Raw genomic sequence first — 20,421 nt, 5'->3', positions numbered from 1 at the left:
ACTCCCTGAGGTGCCAATAAGGAGTCAGTGCAGGACCTGGACCCCGAAAAATCCATGAGGGACTCCTCAAATTGACCCCGCTAATGTGCTTGTTTGCGGGGTCATTTTCCAAGAAAATAATTTTATTTTTTTCCTTCGATATTAATCCTATTCCATATGAATTCGATGCTTTATTAGCACTGGACGTCTGTCCTCCACAACAGAGAGCATCCATCATCTTAACTCTCCTTAGGCCACGCCGGGACTCGCGGGGAAGCGGTCCAGCTGTCCAGATAAATTATCACGGACATTAATGGAAGTTTTCAAATGTCGCCATTCAAGGACCACATCCATCTCCAGGCGGTCGGTCGCCGTGCCAACGAGCTGTGACAAAGACAAAATTGCAAGTCAGGTGGAGCACGGTTATGATGGATGTTGACTTTGGTGGTTTGGATTGGGCAAGTCGCTTTTCTAAAAGACGGGGTTTGTTTGAAAGGTTGCACCGGACTGATTGATCTGCTCAGCGGCCTTGATGTTTGGGAGATATGCAGCACAGTATAACACCAGCAGAGCATGGGAAGATCTGGAGCAATAATCCAGTCAAGGTGGTCATGTTCTCTGCTTGTTTGTGGAACAGCCATGGACCATGGAGCCATCTGCAGGTAGAGGAAGTCCAGGACCTTGGATAGAGTTGGACAGACATGACATCTCCTCAGTCATGAAGACTCCATTGTGGTGAAGAGCCAAGCTAAAAGACAAAGCTCTACCTTCCTATAGTAAATCACTAGTGAAGGGCTGTTGAGGCTTCATGAAACAGTGCGCTCCTTTTCAGAGCTCAGCAGGTGGCACTCTTGGTTTAAAAATAGTAATTGGAATGGTTGTTCAAAACCAAAGGTTTTAGAGCAGAGAGTGCCACCTAGTGAGCTCTGAAAATGAAGGTTTCATGAAGCCTCACCAGCCAATCTCTGTAAATCAGGATTCTCATGAAGGCTCAGAACCAACTCCAACACACGTTCAGGAAAAAAAAAGCCCTCTAGTTAAAGCCAGTCCTCAGAATCTTCATCCTAACTGGACGTGACTCCAGGCCCTCTCCTGCCAAAATCTCACCATATGCTGCCACCTCCTGCTCCTGGACCTGCCGCTTTGCCACTCCCAGCTAACTGACCTTTTTGGCAAATGAATGAGTTCCTCTGGCAACAGCTGAGGTCCACGCTGAGCTGCTCAGAATATTCAAATGCTGGAGTAGACCTCAGAAAAAAAGTCAACACCTCATCCTTCTGGACCAAACTGGATTGTGGAGTAGCGTTAGCGACTCAGCGTGCACAGCGCTGCCGCTACATTAAATGTGACAATGACCTTGAAAAGCCCACGACAGGAGCAACATGGATTGACCACAGCCATTTCCGAAATCACATTTCAAACCATCGAGCGGATGGATCTGTGATGTCAGCAGCGGCTCACAAGAGGACGACGGAGAGAATCAATAGAAGATGAAGTCTGTTTCGAAGGATGGAGAGAACTCCATTTTGTCAGAGTGAGTGAGTCAAATAGGTGAGTAAATAGGAGGAGGCTGGCTCACTATGGCAACCCTGGTGGGAGACGCTGAAGGGGAAAGCAGGCTGGAAGAGAGGATCCAGATCATGATGGGATGTAGGTGCAGTGGAACAAATGTCTTTTTATCATTAATAAAAAACAAACAAACAGGTGAATAAGACATTTTATTTTCAAAAAGAAATAAAAAAGAAGAATAGAATAGATTTGCAAAGCAAAAAATAGAATATTACATTAATTCATTGTAAAAAGGTTGAAGTTAAATATATATTTTGAATTATGCGGTAAAGATTTATGAAGTGTAGAAAAAGTCATCATAAGAAAAAAACTGGAAAAAAAACATTTTGCACAGAATAATAATAATAATAATAATAATAAATGAAATACAGACACTAAAGTGTGAATTTAAAAAAACAGGGCTGTTTTGGAAGGGAGATCTGTTATGGACACTATAAAGCAATATCTCCGCTGCTGATATTCCCCATAAGTCAATCTGATCTTCAGACTGTAAAGCGTCACCTTCTCTCTCACAAGAGGCAGACACATTATTTTCCGTGTTTCCGGCCCTCGCGCATGTTTTGCCGTGGCTGAGTTTGCGACTGCAGCCTGCCAGAAAACAAGATAACAAGGTGAAGGCAGCGGCGGATGTAGCAAGAGCTGCTTAAATCCTCTCCCAGCAAATGCTGCTTTACTGCAGATCAAATTAAGTGCTGTGATACTTTCTTTGCCAATCCGATTAGTCTGATTAAATCCCACGAGTGTTTAAACCATTAAAGCTGTTTAATGGGCCGCGGTACAGTTCACCGCGGTCTTACATTTGTCGAGCACCTGCGAGTGGAAACATCTCTCTCTAGTAATGGCTGTTGTGTGGTGACCTGGTGTTTAAATATAGAGCTGAATGTGGAGCAAAGAAAGAGGCGCATGGAGGACCATAAATATTCACTCTCTCTGGAGAGACGCCAGGAGCATCGGGATCTTTGTTCGCTACCTTTCCACCCGTCTGATATTTCACATTTCAGACGTGAATTGACGGAAGTGGTTGCCATCCCTCCGCTGTCGACCCCTGAGGGGGGCGATATCCATCACAGCGGCGGGTGCATGTGAACACAAGGTGACTCCTGGAGCGCCGCCTGCGTGCCTGTCCACTCTTACGAATGCAGCGCCATGTTTCCCCCATAAAACGTCCATCAGCACCTTAATGCATCCGCCAGCGAGAAGTGACGGAGCTCGACTCGCACATTATTAACTGCAGACGTTTTTATGAGCCAGTGGACCTTCTGAATAAGACATGCGGCTGATGTTCAGCGGCTGCATAGCAGCGGTTTAATTTTGCCGACCGGTGAGGGGCAGTGTGTTTTGAAGCACCTATGTGTTGGTGTTCTTCATGTGGGTTCAGCCTCTCAAGCGCTCCATATTCCACACTCTTCTTCTGGACAAAAATGGACCAACAAAACCTGCTCCTGAGGGGTTTGGATGTAGAGTGAAAAGCAAGTCGACAGACCAGCTATAGCTATATATCATGTTGTGTTTTCTATGGTCGGGTTGCAGAGGCAGCAGTTGAAGTGAAGAAGCCCAGGCTTCTCTCCTGCCAGACACCTCCTCCGGCCGTTCTAGGAGGACCCATAGATACAACCTCTCCACTGTGCTCGGAGCTTTCTGACATCTTCAGTTAGCCACCACTTAGTCCTGGTCAGGGTTGTGGGGGGAGCCGGAGCCTCATTGGGTGAGAGGAATACACCCTGGACTGGTAGCTAGCATGTCTTTGGGCTGTGGGAGGAAACCGGAGTACTTGGAGAAAACCCACGCAGGCACAGGAAGAACATGAAAACTCCACCCAGAAAGGTCCAGAGCTGGATTTGGGGCAGCAGTGCTAACCATTCCGCCACTGTCAGACCCAAAAAAGTCTTTCCCACCTTGCCACAAAATCCTGATCCCGAACCCCAACACACTCGAGCTCTTTTGCTTGGCAAACTCATACTTATTCCCCCACCATCGCCCTAAACTCTGTTGGCTTCTTTACGGGGCAAAGCAAACCCTCTTGAACTCAAACCTACCCATAACACCAAGTGTTGACAGTTTTTAGAGGAAGCTATCCAAGCAGAGATGCATCAATTTCCCAGCTGGTTTAAAAAAAAGGTCTCAATAAAAAAGGTTTTTACTTCAGTTTTTATCTGCTGTGTTTATATTTCTTTAGTAGGGATTGATAGCTCGATACCACTTTTTTTCTTCCGATGCCGATGCCGCAGCCACGAGGAGCTACCAATGCCCATCCGACCCGGCGCACTCTACTTGTCCCTCAAAAAGTTGTTCATTGTGTTTAAAGATGGGAACTGCTGAATACTGACACCTAAAAATACCACACCAGTAAAGCTTTTTAACATATCGGGAAATCAAGAAGATGTCACGCAAAGTGAACTTGAGGAACTTGGGCCTCACAGATTGGATCTGTTTCGTCCTGGATCGGTCAAGACTCTTCACCGTGGCGGACTTCGTCCCTCAGCCTCAGGAGAGCCGGAATACAAAAGAGACCAGATGTCACCAGATGTTTAAACCATCGGCATCAGTTAAACAACTGCTCCACGTCCATGTTACGCAACCGTCGACGAAGAAGATAAAGAAGACTTAAAACGTTCATGAGTAATCACGACGTTATATTTTCCTCCGCGCTGCAAACATGTTTCGCAAAGTGTATTCCCCCTGACGAATTCTGACAGGAAGTCATAAGCTGCTTAGCGGAGCGAGGTTAAAAAGGGACAACCACATTGGCAGCTTCATAATAAATGCATGGGAGTCTTATTAAAATATTAATTAAATATAAATGAGCCATGAATTTAATAGCGGCTCGCTCCTGAGATGTGTTTTGGGAGGCACGTCATGGCTCATGAGCTGCAGCAGGAAATGTGGGAGGAAGTGAATGAAGGAAGGGAGTTGGAAATTGCAAGGCGGCTTTCATTTTTCGGGTGATGCAAGCAGCCACCATGGCTACTGCATCTCAGCGGTAGACAAAGACCAAACATTCGGATGAGCTGAGGGGGTGAAATATGCTAATTCTGCTTTTTAAAACATGTTTTTTTTTCAACATCAATGAAGTCTCTGGGGTGCAGTTAAACAGCTTCTTCTGCTATGATGGAGAGAGGCACTGAGGCTCACACAATGAAGCGTTCAGTAGGTGCAAGGTGCGCGTGCAACCTCATGCGGCTTCTCTTGATGTGGAAGAGCAGCAGTTCGACGCTGACTGAGCTTCTACCTCTGACTGACAGCCCAGACCTTGTTTGGCACGATAATCTTAGCAGTGCTGAGCTGAGTGAAGGAAACCCAGAGGTGTTTAGGACATTCTAGGCTATAAATGGGAGCTCGGACACATATGATCTCAACTGAATGGTTGGTGTTCGGAGGCAGGTGTTGTTGTCCAGTTTATCGCAATTCAAATGTGAAAATAAAAAATTCATGACTGTACTTTTTGCTTGTCATTGCATGTCTATGTTTTTCTAAAGGCTGCTTCCAAAATTCTAAGTTTACAACCGATTTATGACACAATGTTGGACCTAGAGATTCAATTCTTGGGACTTCCAAATACCATAATACCAGGAACTCAATAAATCAATAGTTGCCGGTCACAGCAACCAGGAAGTGTTGACATATATGTGTATTAACGCACCTTTTACTTGACAAGTCTCCAAGTTGCAAACATATGATTCTATTTCGAAGGTGGCACTGTAGCTATTCAGCAAGGGGACTTCATAAGAATAAAAACAAATGTAATAAATATATAATAAATACAAATGTGAGTCTATCTGGAAATGAAAACATTCAACCTTTTTTGTTGAACTGCACATCGCTTGAGTGAGTGTGTGTGTGTGTGTATGTGTGTCTGTGTCGGGCAGTGGGAGGGGGAGTATAAGAAGCAGCCAAACACCGGCGCAGCGGGCAGGACCAGGATGGAGGACACCGCTCCAGCAGCTGCTGTTTCCCGTGGCAGCTGACCTGTGACGATCTTTTCACACAACCTCAGTCACCGAGAGCATCCGGCGGGCTCGTCCGCACGATGCCTCTCCGTCGATGTTGTGCGTAAATACGCACGATCGCGACCGACTGTTGAATGGAGCCGGAGCGCAGCGGTTTCGAACGCGCTCCGGGAAGAACTTCCGTCGTTGATGTGTGTTTGAACTGAAGCAGGGAAAGCGTTTGGTCTTCGCTGAGAAACGATGCTGCATCTACCCACGGGAGGACACTCCACCACAGGTGAGAGAGCCAAGATGATGGATGCGTGTTTTGGGTTTTATATGGGCAGATAATGGTCACTGTCCTCACGACGACGTAGGGCAACAATCCGGCTCTCTTTGACAGAAAAACACACCTTTCAGCAAGTAGTTAGCGAGACACAAACATACATAAAAATATCAACAGCGGAGGAGCTAAATTGTTTCTTGAGTGTGTATTGCAAATCCCCTCTTTACGCAGGATGACACAGTTGAATTCCAACCCACACAAACACGAACTACTTAACACTTCCATTGTGTTAAGAAAGAGGAAGACAAGACGCACAATACTGCATGTTATTTGCTCACAAATACAGACACAAAACCAAGTAACACACAGGCTTAAAACACACTCACAAACTTGACACTGATGAGTCAAAACTGTCACTGGGTTTTAAACCCCAAACTGTCAATCTCATCTGGGAGCCACCCACATTTCTATGTATTTATTTGGGCATTCAAACATAAGACATAGCTACAAATATGTCTCTAGGACACACAAATAGTATCTATTCTAGGAAATACACAATCACCAACCATGTTGTCATCATGAGACGAATCCATGATGCCCACAGACACACACTCGCACCTCATTCATGTGCACGGTTCAAGTGTATTAATGCGCACTCACATGGAGTGAATGTTCAGGAATGCATGGCGCTACACCATTAAGTACATCTGAGCAGTATAGATAAGCGCTGCACACTCACACACTCCGAGTGCACCTCCCCTCGGTGTCGGATTAATTATTCGTGCTTTTGAGATGTGGTTCTCAGAGTGTAATGGAATTCCCTGTCATCTGGAGACTTGTTGTGAGGAGGAAAAGGCCGCTGTTTCCGTGCGAGTTCACATCCAGTTGCTGGTCCACGTCATCGCCTGCCGCCGTGCTGGTGCCCAGCTGTCTAACTGGTGCAGTGTTTTAAAGCAACAGCTTTAATCTGAACTGACTCCTTCATCCACCAGTACAATGATAAACAGACATTGTTTCCTGATTCAAGCTTATATTTAAAGACAAAAAAGCCTGACAACATGCTGTGTTAGGCTGCCCTGAAGTTACATTAGCCATCGCTTTGCAGCAAGGTGATCCATGCCAGTGCTGCGCTTGACCTTTTGGGTCCAATTCAAATATTAGAGATTACAATATAAATGACATAGAAAAAGGGCAAAAAAATTTCAAATTTACACTGTGTTCCAATGACCTCAAAAGTGGGAAGTCGGAGCTGGGAATGATGTCTCCGACATTCAAGTTGTTGACGTCGGAAAGCAAATGTTATTCTCTCATGTGCCAGGTCTGGATTTCTGTTTCCTGGTTAATGTGTTGTTTGTGACTAAAAAATCCACAAGATTCAAAAGTTCTACTTCTTGTTTTTGCTCATGAAGCCATCTTGGATTGGACTTTAGGATTCCAAAAGCCATCATTGGTTCATGTAACCGAGGGCTGTACTGTAACTGGGAATTTTTGAGTTGCAGGCGCGAATGGAATCTTCCCTTCGAGTTTGGGACAAAAAATCCAGGGGATTCAAACCTTCTACCTTGTGTTTACGTTCGGCAAGCCATCTTGGATTGGACTTTAGGTTTCGGAAAGCCTGCACTGGTTGACGTAACTGAGCTCTGAGTTCTGAGTTCTGGGCGAAAATGGAAGGCTCCCTTCAAGGTCCAGATGCAGTAGTATGTGAGGATTTAGCAATGGAGTAACAGGAATGTGTCCTACTTGGTCCTTTCTTGATCATATTTTCAAACACCAGACACGTCTCCCTTATCAGGCGTGGGTTTTGATTAATTTCAAAAGTATTTCAGTGTTTATAGCGGTAGTCTGGCAGGAAGTGATTGAACCAGCTAAACTAGTGATAAAACTAATGAAGCTTCATGAAACAGTGCCCTGAAAATACCCTTAAAAATGATGTGCAGTTTCATTGGAACAGTAGTTTAATACCAAGATTTCAGAGCAGACAGTGCCACCTAGTGGGCTCTGAAAATGAAGACACTGTTTCATGAAGCCTCATCAGTCAAATCTAAGCGGTGGAAATAAGTTGCTCACATTTTTGACCGGGTTTAACGTGCTTCATACTGACGCATTGGAACACAATATAAGATGCTCATCTGCTTCTCAAACATTTACCCCCAACAGTGTTTAAATCCCCGTGTTGGGTCGTAGACATGAGTTCCCGAAGCATCACTGCTGGATTGTATCATTGTGTCTAGCAAATATGACAGTTGGACTTTAGAAGCGTATTTTTGTCCCAGCACGTGGGCTGGTCGCTCACAGCTTCATCAGCTTTTCAACACCACTCGACTGTTCCACTCCTCATCGGACACACCGACACGCTCGCGGTGGCACCAGCACCTGCCGTCTCCCGTCCTCTCCCGCCACGTTGCTTTGAGTTCGGGGGCGTGCGGAACATTCCACGGCAGAACATGCAGCAGATGGGGATTTTTATTGCGCCCGCTGCCAAGAGCGTTTGGCAGAATCCTGATTAACAAACAAGACGCAACATCCCCTCATCATCGGGTTTTTTAAGACGCGGGAAGTGTCGGGTCGCAATTCAGTGCTTATGCTGATGAAATAATCCCAATTACATAATCAGTGTAAAATCTCTCGCCTACATCGGTTCGCATTTAGAGGGAAATTCAACTTCTGTGCTGAGCAGCTTGGAGCCAAAGGGTCCGGTTGTGTGGGTGTGGAGGAGAATTTACACATCATATTTATATTGTAGCCTTTGCTTTAACCACAAAAAAAGATTTTTTTGTTTTGTTTCTTAAGTTTGAAAGATGTGGAGACAAAAGATCCTCATTTTTACTGTGTTTGTGCAGCAATTTACATATTTATAGCTCATATTTTCACTTGTAATTCCCAGGTAAATATGAGTTTATGGCTGTCGGAGGCTTGTCTGGAACAGCTTGTTCTGATTCTTCTGTGTTTTCTCAGATACCTGACTTGTCTCAGAAGTGTGACCCCAGCAGCGATGGAGAGTCCCAGCGAGCTCCAGAACCCCTTGCTGGACAAAACCAGCAGACCCACCTTCCACGTGGACCACCCTGGTCCCAACTACCAAGACAGCCTGGTGGGCTACTGTTACAGCAGGACTGAGGGCGGTGAGAAAAGCCAGCAGTTCCTGGACGCCACCTCCCTCCATCTGGCCGTGGAGGCTTTCTACGGGCCCAGCTTCATCCTCTGCAAGGACGACGCCAGCCTTCACAGCAGGGACTCGAAGAGCGAGAGCTTTGAGACCACGTTCACGGAGAACAAAGACTCTGCGCTGGACAGAATTTCCACTGAGAATGGGCCGGAAAACGCCCAGGCGGAGAAGGATTTGAAAATCCAGACTGTGTCGTACGAGGTGGAGGACGAGCAAGTTCCAGTGTACGAGGTAAGAGGTCGCAGCTGTGGCCCCTTGTGCTTGTGTCACATCACTGACTTCAGATAAGAAGTGCTTTGAAATTTTGATGAATCCATGCAATGTCTCTGCAACGTCTGCGTGTTGACAAAGTGCGGCTTGTCATTCAGGCTTACTCTGAGTTAAAGTTTCCACGGTAAAGAATGGAGGACACGATCCTATTAATACATAGCACATAATGCTACCTGTCTGTCTGCATTGGCAAATGGCTAAGCACAGTTCAAGCACCTCAGTGAAGTCGACGTAGAGGCTCAGTCACATGCGGCAAAAATGTCACGCTACGAGCGACATGTTTGGGGCCGACAAAGACACAGCTTTGACGCGACACATTTAAGGGCGACATTAACACATCAGACACTGAAATTTGACGCTGAGAGGAAATGGTGTAAATGGAAGAGAAGCCAATCATAGCAGCTGCTGGAATTCACGACTCACAATTAGAACATAGAGATGACGGCGTCCAAGTCTTTTTTTTTTTCTTTAAATATACCGTAAATGCCAGACTATAGAGCGCACTGGAATATTAGCCCCACCCACTAAACTTAAGAAGGAAAACAGATACATACATAAGCTGCAGTGGTCTATAAGCCGCGGGGGCAGTGGTGCTGTCTGAGCCGTAGAACGGCTTAAAGATGCATGAGGATCACTTCTAAACTAGTTTGGAAAACAGGCTCCAGCATGGAGACTGACTCATGAAACAAACAGGGCAATGTCCTGAACTGGAATCATCAACTCCTCACATCTTTGATTGACGTTAAAGCACTCAAAATGTGTCCCAAGTTCCGTATTTGGAGCTTTAAGCGATGTCATGGATTTGATGTGACAAGGCTCAATATTTTGGCAGCATGAGGTTCTGTAAAACTCTGTAAAAACCCATATATTAGCTGTGACGCTGTATAAGTCGCAGGGTTCAGACCGTGAGAAAAAAGTAGCAGAATATAGTCTGGAAATAATGGTAGGGTCCCTCCAATATGCCATTTTAAAGCTCCATCTGACTCAAAGGAATGTGGCTCTTTGTCGTGTTGTAATGCAAAGCACCGCATTCACTTGTATAAAATGGACACAAAAATGAAAACTCTTAAGATGAAACTTCCAAAATCAATGAGTATCTAGTTTAAAATACAATAATACAAAGCGGAGCCAAGCGAGTGTCGGCAGATGATTGACTTGTTGGAATAACACTCCAGCTCTAGACGTAGTTTCTGTCAGCACAGTTGAATAAAACAAAAGCTAGACTGGCAATAGCAGGCACCTAAATCTCTGCTCGATCAGTCGGATACGTACAATCGTGATTTGACTCGCTGCCCAGATTGGATGACTCAGAGCAGAGTCAGACGTTGGTAATTGTGACTCGACACCAACAAATTCTTTGCTGACTTCATCCTGACTGAGGGCCAAGATAGCAGTGGCTGAGAGACCGAACATTGAAGGTCAGTTTACAGCCTGTCCAGATGAACCACATGAGACCTGGAGCTTCAGCTTCTGAAGGGAAGGAAAATGGCCCTATAGGAAGCCCAGCCAGGAGGAGGGAAGAATCCCAGGGTTGCTGCAGTCCTGTCACTCGGAGCCTTGGTAACTAGACGCAGACGTGGCGCCATGTTTCCCAGGATTAATCCCAGCTGACGCAGGTGAGCCCCCGGGTGCAGGTTATTTCATGTCTGAGAGTAAATGAATCAGATAAACAGAGCTGCCACCAAACGCGCGGCTGGAATATGAGATTCTTCCTCGCCGCCCGGGTTTGTTTACCCGCTTATTGTCTGTTTGGGAGAATCTATATCAATTCTCACCGTCTGGAAAGCGGGGAGCGCGGTAAACAAGGGTGAGATTAGACCGAATAATTAAGAATGGGATTAGATTACGTTGTATAGAACCAGATTAAATGGAGGCTGAGATTTAGAAGAAAGTGGAAAATGGATGAACGACGATTAAGGCCAACTGTAAGTTTTGCCTTTCAGGGCCAACAAAGTGCATTGTTAAGTAACTGTGGTGCTTCAGTTTAACCCCCCCACACACACGCTGCAGTGTCTCGACGCCATTTGCTGCACTATGAGGTGCAGATTTTGTGGAATATAGCGGAGATTTTGTCTTTGTTGCATCACTATTTTTGTCTTGAGGCTTCTTGAGGCTCAGATCCAGCTAAGATAATGAACATTGTTTTCTTTGAAGCAAATAAACCGCAGTACAAAATAGCAAAATGGCTTCTAGTTTAACTGAAGTGATGGAACATTAAATTGTCAAATAATTTTACCAAAATTAATACGGTAATCCCGCATACCATAGTCAGTTTTGTAAATTTGTGTGTAAACAAAGTGTCCTAACGTCCTGGCAGGACATGAGCCTCTCAGCTGCCTCGCTGTCCTCACTCTCAGTGTACTTTTGAGCTGCTTTGATATCAACATGGAGGCGAAGCGGCCGCTAGGAAGGAAGGCTTCAGTGAGTGAAGTTACCGTGGAAAACAGTGGAGTAAAAATAGGGCACCCTCAACACCTAAATGGCTCAAAGTAGGGCATCCCATTTTCAGAACCCCAGGACACCCGCGCACCATGCTAGCAAAACGGCGGTTTGAACCTCATCGAAGTCCGCGGGTACAAAGGTGAATATTATACCTCAAGAAACAATGAGAAGAAAATCTATAGCTATATTTGCTATAAAGTTGTCAGGTCTTCTGAAACTCTAAAATGTTAACAAGCCACAGCAGATGAAAGTAATATCCAGATTAAAAATGCAACAATTTGGAAGCCTCAAACGAAAAGGTGCTTTTGAACTTGAAATTGATGTCTAGATTCCGCAACACAGCGTGAAAGGATGGGGAACAGATACACAGGAGCCCTTCACTCAATCTCATCTTGATCATAATAAATGGAATTTATTTCATTAATTTAATAAATAAATGAAAATAAATCTCCTTTGTAGCTCTGGTGTCAGTGCAACATGCCGTCCAGCTAGCTAGTTTTCAGCTAAGCAAGGGAGGCGTGCCGACGCTGGCGGACTGACAGGGTGGTCACGTACAAGCGAGTGTGATGTCACCTGCAGTCGACAGCAGAGACAGGTTGATCGGGTGTCCTCACGCTGACCCCTCCCCAAACATGGATTCCATCCAGCAGCCGTCAGCCGGCCCTAATGCCCAGCTCTGCTAACACAACTCCGATAAGGCAGAGATAGCGGCGGATACGGTGACGAACAGCTGCTGTTTCCTCGGCTGTGCTGTCCAGGTGGACGCCGTTCCTGCGGCTGATAACAGCCAGCGTGTTAATCTCCTCCCCGGGAAAGTTGCGATGCGTTTTGTGGTGTTGCTCTACTTCCTGCTGACAGCTAAATACAGGGCCGATATCTCCCGCGAGAGGGGAAGATAATTGCCTCCATTTGGCGTATATACAGCAGTGACACAGTTTTGTTGCAGGTAGGAAGCGTGTTCACATACTTCTCTGGTGATATATTCCCCAAAGCAGCGATAATAATTAGAGGAACACGAGAAACCAAATATCGACAAGCTGTTTTTATCAGGAAACAAACGCTTGACGGCTTTTTAAATCGTTCCTTCATCCCTGCGGCTGCACATGAAACCAGGTGGGGAGCATTTATTTCCCCCCAGCAGGATGGCCGTCAGGGCCTGCCGTTTCCGAAAGGTCACGGAATCACTCCTCCACGAGCCGCCGTCCGAGCTGAGGGCTTCCAGGAGCGGAACTGGGTTCCGTGGTGGACGCTTGTGGTATGAAAGAGATGGGGGTGAGAGACGGTCTCGCTTTGCTGGAGGAGCAATTTAGCACGGAAATGACACTGTCTTCTCGCCGTTTCCCCCGTCACCTCGCAATGACGGAACAATCCTTTAATCCAGTGTTATCTGTCAGGCGACTCATGGGTGTTGACAGAGGCACCAAAATCCTCTCTGGCTGGCTGAGCACATCTTGTCCTGGGTGGTGGTCGAACAAGGACAGAAACGCTGGCTGGCGTTGTCAAGGATGTCCGAAATACACCTGACTAGCTACACACGTCTTCCCTTGTTACTCAAGTGTCGGCCTGACAACCACCGAACGCACTCCGCGGAGGAAACCGACGGGAAAAGTTTGCGCTGACTTTGAGCACTTTTGAATGAGGGGCTGAAATACCAGTGTTTATTGTGTTCAATTCTTCAATGTCATGCACTATAAAGTCTACATTAGCGCTGCATCTATACTGAACAAAATTGTTACATGCTACATTGCTCTTCTGTGGTTTTGTGTTTTGCCCAGTGAGATTGTTATTTACAGCAGTGGTCTCCAACCCCCGGGTCGGGGACCGGTCCGTGGATCAATTGGTACCAGGCCACACAAGAAATAAGTTATTTCCGTTTTGTGTATTATCTGAGTCTGAAGGATCTTTTATTTTTCAATAACATTTTAATTTGAAAAATGACCGGATTCTCTCAGTGAAGTCTCAGTTACTCGAGAGCCAAAATTTAATCCACAAGCTCGCAAAATCTGGAGGAAACAGCCGTTTCTTTGCGAAGGGTAAAAGGCTCAGTGAAGAGATGGAAGAGCCCACGAAAAAGAAGAAAGTTTTAAACAAACAATACCAGGAGTTGTACTTGAAATATGGATCTATGGCGGCCATCTACCGTCACTACCAGATGGGACCAAGAAACAAGCTCAGGACTCCCATTGATTTAACCATATGGTGATTCAAAATTTTCATGCACTTTATATTGGGTTTTGTGGTGCATCTGTATGCTGTTTTGAAGGCACGTTTAAACGTTACCATAGCGACCAGAGTCAGAGAGCATGAGGGCACTGGTTGAGAGGAGGAGAGTTTGTGAGTCTTAGCGAGCACACAAACATGCAGAGGCCTTACATGACGGGTCAGACTTCATACCCCTCGGACCACGTTCTGATTGTCAACCAGTCCATGGTGATAAAAAGGTTGAGGACCACTGTTTTGCAGCACACATTTTATAACCGAGTCATTTCCTGTGTGTTGAGATTTTGAGTAAATCTGAGGGTCATCCACGAATGTCTTGCTCAACAAGCAGCGTGACCGATCCTTAGACTGAGGACGGCAGCGCTGTCCAGTCTGAACAGAAGAGTTCCTGAGAGCTGGGAGGCACACAACCAACCCATCCTCACTCTCGTGGCGTCACATGTTGACATCGGGAAAGTGGACTTTTGCGTCCTATACTGACGAAAAAGGCAAACTTCTGCATCAAATGTTACGTTTCACTTATTACCTGCAGTCTCACAGTGGCATCGTACTCAGAGCCCATCACTCATGTCTTACTCTTGTAAATGAATTGCATTATATTTGAAATATCATAGTAAATAACCAGACCTCTCACTGTTTTTAATAAAGTTGCAAAGAATTGGTGAGATATGAACATTTTTGCCTTGAAAAATGTAAGCAAACACAGCAGTACTAAGCTATTTTACAGTGCTTACAGTAGCACGCTTCCCGCCGTCAGATGTTGATGCAAACAATATGAGATCACCTCTTTTATTTGTTTTCTCTCAGACACACATGTTAATGAGAGTAAATTAGAGTGTCACTCACCTCCTCGGCTATGTCCCAACGTATGATCGACAAACCTCTAACCATTTCTAGCACTTATTTATTTGCACATTAAACAAGCTATTGAGTGGATATTTTGGGTAAGAATTCTCCACGTCTCAATCCGACATTGCAGTCGTAACATAAGTGAAAAGACACGTCATCATTCTGGTGTTTTCCCTCCCTCTCAGTAAATCATTAGAACACACTTTTCCCGCCTCCACGTTGTCGCCAGTGGGTGATTTATCACGTCTTCTCAACCTGCTGTCTTTCAGAGCGACAGCTCCTCTGACAGCGAGAGCGAGGACAACTTCATCGTGCTGCCCCCTCGGGACCACCTGGGTCTCACCATCTTCTCCATGCTCTGCTGCTTCTGGCCCCTGGGCATCGTTGCCTTTTACTACTCTCACAAGGTAAACGCTGCGAAACCTCGCGCCGACCATTAGACACACAGATTAGCGACTCTTAACACCCGCTGACCCCCCTCCTCCCCTAACACCACCTCCCGCCCCTTGTTCTCATGATTGACTGCGTAAATCTGGAGCTTGTACGAGCGCTGTTTTCTCTTCAGGGAGCCATTACTGTGGAGCTTTTCGCTTTGTACGCAACACGCTGCAATTACATAGTGGCGCTAATACATGACGATAAATCCATTAGTCAATGAATCAGCAGCCAGGCAAGTTTGAGGACGCCGCGGCGCTTTGTTTATGTCGGGGAAAAGTATTATTTTTCACTTTAGAAAAGAGAAAAGGGAGCAGAAACAGGAGCTTCAGCGCGAGTATAGCAGTCTGCAGTCTGACTCCACCACTCATCTCTCACCAGGAAGCACCTGTTAAAATCTAAAAAGTCACCAGTAGACACCAGTATTATACGGATAATATGTTTTTTTTTAAATATTAGGCGCCGATATATTTTTATTTATTCATCTGTGTTAGTGAGAGATTATTCTATCGAGTCAATGATGTCTTGTTCATGATCAAATGTGAAAGATAAGCCGTGTTTTCAGACTAACACAGGCCTTATCTCTGCCCCTATGAGTGCATTACTCTGAAAAAGACAGATATATTTTATGATGGGGGAAACCAAACAGCCAAACAACACATTCGTCACTGTCAGCGTGATAATGACCTAATTGCCATGGTAACTAATGGCTCCCTGAGAGCGTTTCTTTCCTATTTCCTCTGGTTTTAAATGCGACTCCACACCTACTCGCACACTCCAGCGCGATGAGTAACGCCGATCATTTGGCTCTCTGCTTTGTCCCCTGTCAGACCGGCAAAGCCATCGCCAAGGGAGACTTCTCCAAAGCTGGAATGAGCTCCAGGAGAGCCCTTTTCCTGGCCGCCCTCTCCATCACCGTGGGAACGGGGATGTACGTGGGCGTGGTGGTGGCCCTCATAGGCTACCTGTCCAAGCCCGGACACGTATAGCACACAGCGGGACCGAAATGGAGCGCGAAGTGAGAGCAAAAACACCGGGACTTATCGATCTGTTCTCCTACACACCAGTCACTGAAGACACTGAGAAGAAGAAGAGACTCTTCCCCATTAATGTCAATGTTTCGTCCGTCGATACCTGTGTGCCATTGCTGTGTCGTCGCGACGAGTCACGTGTGACCGGTTATCGATCAACCGAGTTAGTAGCAGAAGGTTCCAGAGGGTCGCTGGTGATCATTGTGCAGCGTATTGATTCAATAAATACTTCTGGCTGGAACATCTCTTCTCTGCTATTCTGCAACATATTGCTTGCTCCTTTATACAGTATAGTGATCGTTTTTATAGCTGCAGCCTCCGGCTTCACCGCTCACGGCTGCTCGTCCGTCTCCCGGCATCAGTCAGTGTCAGGCGGCGAGGTGACTTTAGCTGCCACGGCTCTCTCTCTCAGCGTCAGGAACAATGGCTGCTCTCTGAAGTCGGGACGTCAGAATAGAACCAGAGCAGCACTTTTCTGTTTTCCCCTCCAGGATTTGGAAAGACCTTTCCCTCTCTGGCTGCACCGCCTGCCGTCCAATCAGGAGTCAGAGCATCCCAAACCACAGGAGCAGATAATGATAAATCATCGGTTTATTGCATCTGAGGGGCGTCTCATTACTCCTGTATTAATGTCAGCGCGCGGCACATTCTTGCTTGTGAGAGGAATACGCTCAGGAATCCAGGACATTTTGGGGCATTAAAACAAGCCAACGTCTATCTGTTGCGACACAAGAACCTAAAAGAGCCAAATACACCGAGTAGCGTGGTGAGAGTGTATCAAATGCAAAGTTGTTGTGAACCTCCCACTTTTTCCTCATGTTTTAATAGGAATATGAAATGGAGTATGAGCAGTAGCTCCAGCGAGGCCATCGACGTGAGCAGCAAGTGCTGCTCTGCATTTATGCTTCTCCCCCTCAGTAGATAGGAAACTTCACCCACGCCTCCTCACCATCTCACCAGCAGCATCCAAGGCTGAAACCAACAAATGCATCTGATTTCATTGCTCATCCGCCCCCATGTGGAACTCAAGTATGGAAGGGTGGTAGCTATTTCCACGCTTTCACACTGTATAAGTGTTAGAAGTGAATCCGTATTTAAAGTTTCGTCGGAGATAGACATTGTTTTACAACGAGAAATGAACCCATGACACCTCCTCGTGAGCTGGATCTGATGCCTTCATAACATTGTTATTATTGTTGTTATTATTATTATTATTATTACGCCGGGTGTGCGCTGCTTTGTGGCATTTGTGTACGCGCCTGGGCTGCCACCTCCTGATGACTTTACACTGTATGGAGCAGCACATTTCGGCACAGCGGGGCTCAGGAGTTTCACAGCATAACCATGGTTTTGATAGGAGTAAATCACTTGCAGAATGATGAGAGTCTTGAAGTAGAGGCTTCATGAAACAGTGGCCTTATATTTTAAACTTATGTAGATGTAGTCAGTGGAATAACTGTCCAAAAGCAAAGATTTTTCAACAGAGAGCGCCATCTATGGGCTTTGAAAGTGAAGGCACTGTTTCATGAAGCCTCATCTCTGGTTCCAATATATTTCTGCTTTTGTTATGTGTTTCGTCAAAGCCTGAGCCATCTCCACACACAGGTTCTACCGCGCCTATGATATGCATCAGATGACATGCAGAAGAGAAGCAGCATGTAAACAAAGCTAAAACCTCCAGACCACAGCGTCCTGTAGTTCTCTGGACTAGCCTCGCTCTTTCTTTTCCAGCGTGCTTTCTTACCTCCATTCAAGAGGTTGTGTCTGCCTGTACCACCGAATCCATCGACTCCTACAGCAGCTCTCCATTCCCAGTTGTCGATGGTCCTGCTTGTCTGAAGACTTCACTAAGGTCTCATCTGCTTTAGACACTGCTGAATATCGCGTGAATTATGGTTTTATACGACGTAACTTGTGCCAGACTGAGGATTCTGGGAACCTTACAGCAATGCTAAAAGCGTCAACCAGGACCTTCAGTCTTCTCTATGTCGTGACTCTGCCCAGCAGCTGCTGCCTGGAGTCTTTAGCGAAGAACATGCTCAGCTCCTCAGGCTCAGCTAAATCTCCTTCTATGGCCACTACTGTTGTATCCATCACAAGAGGCTGAAGCCACTGAGCCATCCCTTCACGCTCCTTCTTTGCTGGCCACAGACACCAGGTTCCACTAGCTAGGTCAGACCTTATCCATGGGATAGTCTGAGAAGCTCAATGCATCGCTAACCCTGCCTCTGTCCGGACCAGGCTCACAGCCTCCCAGCAGGTACACCAGACCTTCCATGTCTCCCTCTTGAAGGCGCTCACCACCAGGTGCCTCTCATCATCGACAACCCTGCCGACAAGGTCCTCAAGATGCTGGACGTCTGACAGCGTGATTATGGAAGCGTGTTTCTGGTGGACTGACCCAAGAACCAGGGACGTGTCACGTCCTGCCTTGGCGCTTCACCTGATTCTCCAGGGCTCCTGTGGCGCTGGAAGGAGGAAGCACCAGTTTCATCATGTTGTCGTGGACATGAGTGGATTTCAGAGGCTGGACCTTATATGAACTTGAGTCACTTGAGTCATTCATTTCCAGAAAACAACTGCAGCATTTTTAAAGCCGTTTGGAGGGAAGGTGGACAAGATGGAGTTTGACACTTGGAAGCCAGAGCTGAGACGTTGTCTTTAAAAACAGGGTGATGAATCAGTCCAAACTAAAGGGGGAAAACAGAAGGACATTAGAGCTGAGTGTTACATCAATAAGACACATGATGCTCTCGACACTTTCAGATGCCGAGAGGCCTTTCTCCGATTCATATCGACGTCTTGATGAAATACCTGTCACCCAGCTGGAGGACAGAAAAAAACCCAGGCGGAATAACGCTGAGCTGGTGAGAAACCTGCCGTCGGAAGCTCGATGAACTTGAAGCACAGGAAGAAAGGTCATTATCTCCGAGCGGCAGTTTGAATATCTGGGTTGGTGACAGACAGTCTCGGATCTTTGATGACGTTTCCTCGCGCTGACATCTATATTTGATGACTCCGGGGACACTTTCTGGGTCAGCAGCGGCGATGTCGCGGAATAGAAAGGAAAAAAAATCCAGTGAGTATAAAAGGAAGCAGGAATAGACCAACACAATCCACGGTTGTTCGCGAGCCAAAGTGTGTTTTTAGACCCAGATTACGCCTCTTCCAAGCTTCTTCCTTCTCGCTGCCTCGGAGGCTTTTTAAGACTCAGATGTTGACGCGGTGAGCCTGGCCGGCTTCACTGAGATTTCACATTGTGGAATCAACCTGTATGTTCTGGGATTATTTCTCATAATCCCACGCAAACAGACATTTACATTCAGATGAAATCCGCTGCATGCTCAAATTTACAAAAACAAATCTATCCTCCCCTGCAACAAGAACAAACAGAGGTGATGTTCCTGACTTTCCACACCAGCAACCGTTGCCTGAAATAAACTGGTGTAAAGTCAGCATGCTGACATGGCACTTCTCTTGTTGGACACCTCTATTCTTTGTGTGTCCTCTTAGAAACACAGACAGAACTGGCAAGATGTACGGACAACCCAGGGTGTGGAATGGCACCAGAGTAGCCAACGCTAGTGATGGACTGATGAAGCTTCATGAAACAGCGCCCTTATTTTCAGAGCTCAGCAGGTGGCGCTCTCTGTTTAATTGTTCAAAACCAGAGATTTTACACAGTCCGTCCTCAGCTTTGACCCAAAAGCTGCAGGTGAGATCCTCGAGAGGCCCCCGGTACAAGATGGATCGGCGCCATCCACTGGTGAGCGCTGCCACATCTCTGACTGTCAGTGCAACATGGAGAAGACTCTGCACGATTCTGCTTGGGTTTAAGCTCCTTGGGTTCATGGAACATTCAGAGCAGTGTCAAACCCTAAGTTTAAAACACAGTGAGTCAAATAAAACACATATTTACAGAAGAATCTTAAACCCAGTCGACCGTCTTCGCCACCAGCTGAGCCCCAAAACAGTGTAGCCCATCACTGCTGTTTCTTCCTGCTCCACACGCTACAGAAATACATGTCTTTTCAAGATCATTGAAAAGCTCATGTACATTTCAGAGTCCCTGCAAATGGACTGCCTTTGATCTGTATCTTTGATCGGCCTCTCATATCTCTTCATTTTGGTGCCCTGCAGGGTTAATATTATTGTCTGTAGTACACACCAATTCAAAGTGCTGAGTCTATTTCCCGATAGAAAACGTGTGTCTCTAGCGATGCTCTATGTGACGTCACGTCAATGAAT

General features: G+C 46.2%; 1 protein-coding gene across 1 annotated transcript; it reads left to right on the top strand.

Annotated features, from left to right (window-relative positions):
- The first annotated feature begins 5,466 nt into the window (after window positions 1–5,466).
- LOC128747545 (synapse differentiation-inducing gene protein 1-like) lies at window positions 5,467–17,552 on the top strand. Its single transcript, XM_053845486.1, has 4 exons — window positions 5,467–5,772; window positions 8,716–9,157; window positions 14,977–15,114; window positions 15,973–17,552. Exons 2-4 carry the CDS (start codon window positions 8,753–8,755, stop codon window positions 16,129–16,131), a joined length of 702 nt encoding a protein of 233 aa, XP_053701461.1. The 5' UTR covers window positions 5,467–5,772; window positions 8,716–8,752; the 3' UTR covers window positions 16,132–17,552.
- The last annotated feature ends 2,869 nt before the right edge of the window (window positions 17,553–20,421 follow it).

The sequence above is a fragment of the Synchiropus splendidus genome, chromosome 16 (genome assembly GCF_027744825.2).
Source record: "Synchiropus splendidus isolate RoL2022-P1 chromosome 16, RoL_Sspl_1.0, whole genome shotgun sequence".
Classification (NCBI taxonomy): domain Eukaryota; kingdom Metazoa; phylum Chordata; class Actinopteri; order Syngnathiformes; family Callionymidae; genus Synchiropus; species Synchiropus splendidus.
This window is presented reverse-complemented; position numbering and strand designations above follow the sequence as displayed.